At 35.2% G+C, this 6,935-nt stretch overlaps 1 protein-coding gene across 2 annotated transcripts; it reads left to right on the top strand.

Moving 5' to 3' along the window:
* The first annotated feature begins 1,380 nt into the window (after positions 1 to 1,380).
* On the top strand, positions 1,381 to 6,707 carry LOC110719596 (serine/threonine-protein phosphatase PP1). Of its 2 annotated transcripts, XM_021898565.1 has the most exons (4): positions 1,391 to 1,818; positions 3,913 to 4,472; positions 5,973 to 6,185; positions 6,336 to 6,707. In XM_021898565.1, the coding sequence occupies exons 1-4, from the start codon at positions 1,641 to 1,643 to the stop codon at positions 6,348 to 6,350; spliced, it is 966 nt and encodes a 321-aa protein (XP_021754257.1). In that variant the 5' UTR covers positions 1,391 to 1,640; the 3' UTR covers positions 6,351 to 6,707. The 2 variants fall into 2 exon arrangements, with proteins under 2 accessions (XP_021754258.1, XP_021754257.1); XM_021898566.1 differs by lacking the exons at positions 5,973 to 6,185; positions 6,336 to 6,707 and adding an exon at positions 5,726 to 5,940 and having other exon boundaries at positions 1,381 to 1,818.
* Positions 6,708 to 6,935: the final 228 nt, after the last annotated feature.

Here is a 6,935-nt window from a genome sequence, read left to right as displayed (position 1 = left end):
TGACATGAGATGAATTATGATTAGTATGTTAATTAAGAAAATTTGAGGGAGAAAGTTTCACACATCTCTAAATACTATACTACCGACATACTTCTCCAACTCTTTTTCAAGTCAATGTATTGCCATCACCAGTGGCAAATCTTGGGCCAAAAAACTATGGGGGGCAAGGTTTGATCCCCTTACCTTTTATTCAAAAATAACAATAATTAACCACTATACCATAACTTTTTATATGCAATCATTAGACATTATATTACTTATAATCAACAACTCAAAAATACTTAAGGGGGGTCGGGTCCTTGCCCACCCAAACAAAGATCCCGCCCTGGCCATCACTCTCAACCATATTCTCTTAACCATAGAGTGCAACCTCAGTTGCCTCCAAAGCCAACCCTAACATGACAATCCTTAGTCAGCAGTGGGCCAATCATCACAACATTCCTCAATCACCCCTTTTCGCCCCAGTCACCTCCTACACAACCATCACTATGAATAAATTTCAATAAAAGACAACAAGAAAATTCTTTATATTTATTGAAAAATATAATAAATTCATTGGTCGGAAAGTCTTATAACTTGTACAAAAAATTTCAAAAGCAACAAATGCATATTAATTTTTATTAAAATTAAATTCTAACTTTGCCAATACACGATCTAAGTGATAGGTTAAGTTTCAATTAAAGTCTTAACTCAAACAAATTAAAGAAATTGTGCAACAATAAAAGCAAGAACCCGCATCTTGGACTGTGGAAGCAAACCAGGTTACCCCTTATTCCACGAATCTCTTATTCCCTCGTCTACTTGTTACTTTGTAGGCCAAACTTTAAACTCACCATTTGCATCGATTCCTACTAATTATGTTAAACTTTTGGGCTAGCAAATGGTAACACAACGTTTGGTTAGATGGAGTTGGTAAGAATATCATACGTAATTCTAAAGGTCATATTTCAAGAACGTCATGGCAACGGATTGACTAGATGTGGTATGTATCATTGAGGGAAAAACAATTGTTCATAGGCTACAAATGGCGCTTCTTTGCAATGGGATGAAATTCATTATTCACAATGATTATTTGCAAGTAATGAAAAACTTAAAAGAGCGACATGGTTTGATGTTGCTTTTTTTTATCTTGTTTTTTAGAAAGTAAAACTAATGAAGCAACACATATTGTGTCTTATCTTAACCCTTCTAATTATTCTAGATGTCTTAATCTTAATAATGTAATAATAATGTAATTACCACCAAATTTTGCTTAATTAAAGGGTAAAAAAATTCATAATCAAGGCAAGAAAAATATCTTGAATATGATATTTTAATATCCCTCTTATACTACGGCCACATGACAAAGGTTTGACTTGATAAAATAACAAAAACATTATTTTACCGATAGGGTTTTCAATAAAAACCTAATTTAGGACATCACATATTTTGGGTTTTCTTCATTCTTCTTCTCACCTCCAAAACCCCATCAACGGTCACATAGAAACAGAGCAAAGGTTCTTCCGGGTTGTTAATGGCGGCCACTCACCATTAAAACGACCCCGTTTTTGTAAGAGCTAACACCCAGAATCCTCTGCTACGTGGGTTTACTGTAAGGGTTGATTTCTTGATCAGAAAGATTGAAACTTTAACGGTTGAAAATGGATGTTGGGGTACTTGATGAAATCATACGGCGGTTACTTGATGCTAAGAATGGAAGAACTGTGAAACAGGTTCATCTTCCTGAGTCTGAGATTCGACAGCTTTGTGTTGCTTCTAAAGAGATTTTTCTCAGTCAACCTAATCTTCTTGAGCTTGAAGCTCCAATCAAGATTTGCGGTATAATTTCTAACTAGAAGAAATAATCCAATTTATTTTTCTTATTTTTCAAATTGTAAATTGTAAATTGGAATTTGAATTTGAATTTATTTTGGGTGTAAATTGGTTATCTTTAAGCTAGTATGAGTTTTGGGATTTTAATTCATATGAAATATAATTATATAATTAGGGCTTTTCTTTTTCTTTAATAATATTGATCGGTAAGTTAATTATTAGTAATTATACTTATAACAAAACCTATTGAACCTTTTTTATTATTATTATTATTGAATTTGATTTTGATATGGGGTTGTTCTATTATTTGGTGACTGAGGGATAGTTTGTCAGATTTTGAGATGGTTGACGTTCTTGGATAAGTTAATATAATTTCTTGCTTACTTACCCAAAAAAAAAAAAAAGTATTTTGAGCTACCATTTTGGTAGAAGTTCGGTTGTATATGTCTCTTATGCTGATGAACAATTTTTGTGCTACAATAGGGGGTTAGGTTGTGTGGTGTTGTAAAATTGACTTTTCAGTGATTGCCCACCAAACCATGGCGCATGGTAGACAGTATAGGCATGTCCCGCTAGTTTGATTTTCGTTTTATTGGTGATATACTGATCAATATCTAAATTTGAGATGATGGATGTTATGGAATTTAGTAGCAATTTTGATGTTAGTAGTTCCAAATGTGTCAGAATTGGATCCTTTTTCTTATTTGGATTTAACAAATTAAATAGCAATTTACGTTTCTTGGTGTGGAATTTTCCCTTTGGATAGTTTGTGTGCTTTAAGTTGCATGGTTCACAGTGAAGAAATGAATTGATTTCTTGCCATGTATGCTATACATGGAGCATGTATATGCTTACTTGAGTTTGGTGTTTACGCTCTTATTCCACCAATTTCATTTTTTAATTGGAATTCAATGATCCCTTGTTCAGGATAGTTCGATAGTATATTGCCTATTTGGCTTGTTTATAAAATACTGTAATGCTAACGAATTTATATGTAGTTTTGTAGAGAATTTCTTATGTTTATGGAACTTTATCCCCAAACATATAACATGTGCTTTTCAACTCAATACTTCCTATAAAGTGGTAATGTTTATTTGTGAGGAAAAGGACATGTTTTGAGGTGGATAAGCACTACCATTGATAATGGTATGCTGATTACTAACAAAAGTACATATTAAATTATTTTTGTTACTATGATCAATCACTGCCTACCATCTATTAAAAACATGACTGTAAGGGACATAGTTAGGAAGGATATGGACGTATGTGGGTAGGAACTGAAATAAACTATTTGTTAAGCAACTATGGGGTTAGTGTCATGTGGTGATATAGTGACTGAAACCAATCTCTATGATGGGCAGTTCTAGAATAAATCTGTGAAGATAATGGTCATGCTTACAATGATTGCGTCAAATATGTGGATACTGGATATATTGGTACATGATTCACTTTGGAAAATGACTTGCTACCACACCTGTATGGTTTTTTTTTTTTTTTTTTTTTTGGAGAAATCACACCTGTATGCTTAAGTGGGGGATTCTGAATTGTTTCTCTATAATATTGAGATGTGGGAAATGTTAGACCTCATATTGCATATGCTTCCAATTTCAGAATTGTTCAATGTCTTGATTTTCTATTTTTCCCTTTCTTGAAATGTATATTACCTTTGAGTTACAAGGTTGATAATTGGGTTTGGTGTAATATGTTACTGTCAGTAGCTATCAGCCTATCACATAGATCATCATGTAGTGGGAGACTGGGAGGCATGTGTTTATTACTTTAGTTCAATATTTTGTATATATGCAATATGGTATTTACACTTGAGTGCAAAAGTTAGGCTTCTCATGACGTGAGATGGAATGCTATGCACATTATTGAACAAATGTATAAGATTATCTTCATTGTGCATTTATAATATGAGCATGCTTATTTTGCTGGATTTGGCACTGTGTAATTTGAGCTTATTATGTTGCATGTTTTATTACCAAGTATATGTCCACAAATATTGGTGGAATTATCTGTGCTATTATAACCAAACAACTTAACTGCTGCAAATCTTGAGTTGTATGGAAATGCTAACAAGACTACTTGCTGTCTCAGGAGATATTCATGGTCAGTTTTCTGATCTGCTTCGTTTGTTTGAATATGGGGGCTTACCACCTGAGGCAAATTATTTATTTTTGGGAGATTATGTAGACCGTGGTAAGCAGAGCATAGAGACCATTTGCCTTCTTCTCGCATACAAGATAAAATATAAAGAGAACTTCTTTCTTCTTAGGGGAAATCACGAATGTGCTTCAATAAATCGCATATATGGGTTTTATGATGAGTGCAAGAGAAGGTATAATGTTCGCCTTTGGAAAGCGTTCACAGACTGTTTTAATTGTCTGCCTGTTGCTGCACTTGTGGATGAAAAAATCCTTTGCATGCATGGAGGATTATCACCTGATTTAAAAAATTTAGATCAGATCAGAAATTTAGCTCGACCAGCAGATGTCCCAGATCAGGGCCTTCTTTGTGATTTGTTGTGGGCTGACCCTGAGAAAGAACTTGATGGCTGGGGAGAGAATGATAGGGGGGTCTCATACACTTTTGGAGCGGACACTGTCTCAGAATTTCTTCAGAAGCATGACATCGATCTAGTATGCAGGGCGCATCAGGTAATTGCTCGGCATTATGATTTATTGCTTTTGCTTGATGTAAAAATTGCCTGTAGAAGTGGGATGTAATATTGAGTTATTCTGTAATTCTTGTAATAGTTGCATCCTCGATATTGCTTTTCATGTTTTTATCTGATTACTTGGCTGTTTACGTATAAATAAGGAGTATAAGTGGAAGCCCACTGATTGCTTACAAATTTCACCTTCAATGAAATGGTGTATGTATTGTGTTTGTGTGAGTGCAATGTGTCATCCTTTTTCCTTCCTGCAGTTAAAGGGGTCTCTGTAGGGGTTTGCCTTTGTCTAGCGTTTAGGAGAAGAAGATAGAAACCTTGGGGAGATTTAATGATTGAAGTAGTAGCAATTTCTTTATCTTATCTTTGTGGAGCACCTGAACTTATGAAGGCATAATTTTATATATGGGCAATATGGCTTTAGACTTAATGTTAGCAATTCTGCCGTCTCATCTAATTTGGATGTAATCCTGAGATAAGCCTATGTGTGGGGCCTTTATATTATGTTCGGTACTGAACCAACCCAAATAACGCGTTGTAATTATCATTCCATTCTATTTAGATGGCTGCTTTACTATATACAAGCACACTACATAGCACTTCTAAGCACTTATGTAGTTATATTGTGTTTTGATTATAATTGGACTTGCTGATGATCACCTTACTTTCTGTAATATTTAACTATCCTTGGGGAGTTCTCAGACAACTTCTTTGGAGAGTTTGCTTTATAATACTTTCCCCATGGCAACATATACTACTCCCTCATAATATGATGCCCGTTTCTCATTTTTCACAGGAATTAAAGATAGTAGAGGGAGTGTGTAATGTTCTTAAAAGTATGGACATTCTATATGGGAAAGGTAAAAAATTAAATAATGGCACGAAAATTTGGGAAAATATAGAGTATTTTATATGGGAAAGGTAAATATATGGAAATATAAAAAAGCAGGAACAACATTTTGGGACACCTAAAAAGGAATGTAGGCATTATATTAGGAGTAAACATGCTTCTTGTTGGCTTTCTAACTTTTTTTTCCCTCATGTTGTCCGTGACATTTCTTTTTACCAAGGCTTTTTATTTCTGGTCTCTGCTGCTTCCGGAACATTTTAGCTAATTGTTCTATGTTCTTGTGCTATTTGTGACAAAATGTGTCCTCAGGTTCCACTATTTTTAATTAGTTCTCTCTTTAATTTTCATTAGCTAGAATATAATCAATTATCCTGGTTTGGATTTTTCAGCTTATCAACATTTCCTGGTTGTGGTTTGTCTCTTTGTCACCTTCTTGAGGGGCTCTCTTCTCATATATGAACAAATTTGATTCATCGCTTGTAGTGTGAGAAAATGTGGGACTCTAACTTAGTAGGTTATAAATTTGAGGTTGGGGCGGGTTCAAGCTATCACTTATTTAGTAAATTTTCATGCAAAGCATCCAAATCAAGGAGACTAATGCCTCCTATCTCTCCTTGCTGATTCACAAATTATCAGGTTGTGGAAGATGGTTATGAATTTTTCGCCAATCGCCAGCTTGTGACCATATTCTCCGCACCAAATTACTGTGGGGAGTTTGATAATGCCGGAGCCATGATGAGTGTGGATGATTCCCTGACATGTTCGTTTCAGATCCTCAAAGCTTGTGAAAAGAAAGGAAAAATGGACTTTAATAACCATATGTTGAGACCTGGGACTCCACCGCGAAAGGTAAAAATGCTTCAATAGCAGATTATGTTGTACTTGTAAATTCTTATCAGTGAACTCTACTATTGATCAGCTGTAACATGTTGGTCAATATCATTGGATTATCACCAGATTGGTGAGTTAACGTTACTAAAACAAGTCTCCTGGTTGCAGGGAGGGAAAGGTTAACAGGCTCATGATATCCAGCTAGAAGCTTCCCTGTCAACTCAAAATCTGCTAAATTACACAAGCGATGCAATGTCATCTGTAAGAGAGGCGACTTTTTCAGGATCCTGTGTTTAGTCAAGCAATATTTGACCGTATTTTGTTGTAATAGCTAGTAACTAATGTTAGATCCCCCTCCCCCTATTGAATCTCCTCTTATGGCTCAAGAGTTTTAACTCTGGAAGATAGCAGAAATGAGCAAGCCAAAATTGATGTTCAGATACTTGACAGTTGACACAAGTGGTGATTTCACTTGCTACAAATTTAGTACTCCTTATTTATTTTTGAAAACAGTGATTAACCTGAATTTGAATTTCCTTTGACGTGGTCTTTGGAAGAGTGGGAGCAGAGATCTTGTGTTAAGGACTTGAGGTTTAATGAGAGTTGGACAGGATGTGCTCCAATTTTTTTGGCAAATAGAATGTGTGCATGCCCGTAAAGTGGCAGGGCATGAAAGTTGGGCATGAGATGCACGGCAAGCCATAACTTTGATGGAGTTGTGGGTATAATGCAGGTAAATCTGCATCTGTGACTTGTGAGGGATGTATG

Source organism: Chenopodium quinoa, unplaced genomic scaffold (genome assembly GCF_001683475.1).
Source record: "Chenopodium quinoa cultivar QQ74 unplaced genomic scaffold, ASM168347v1, whole genome shotgun sequence".
Lineage (NCBI taxonomy): Eukaryota > Viridiplantae > Streptophyta > Magnoliopsida > Caryophyllales > Amaranthaceae > Chenopodium > Chenopodium quinoa.
The sequence above is the reverse complement of the archived record's forward strand: the minus strand, read 5'-3'. Positions and strand labels throughout refer to the sequence as shown.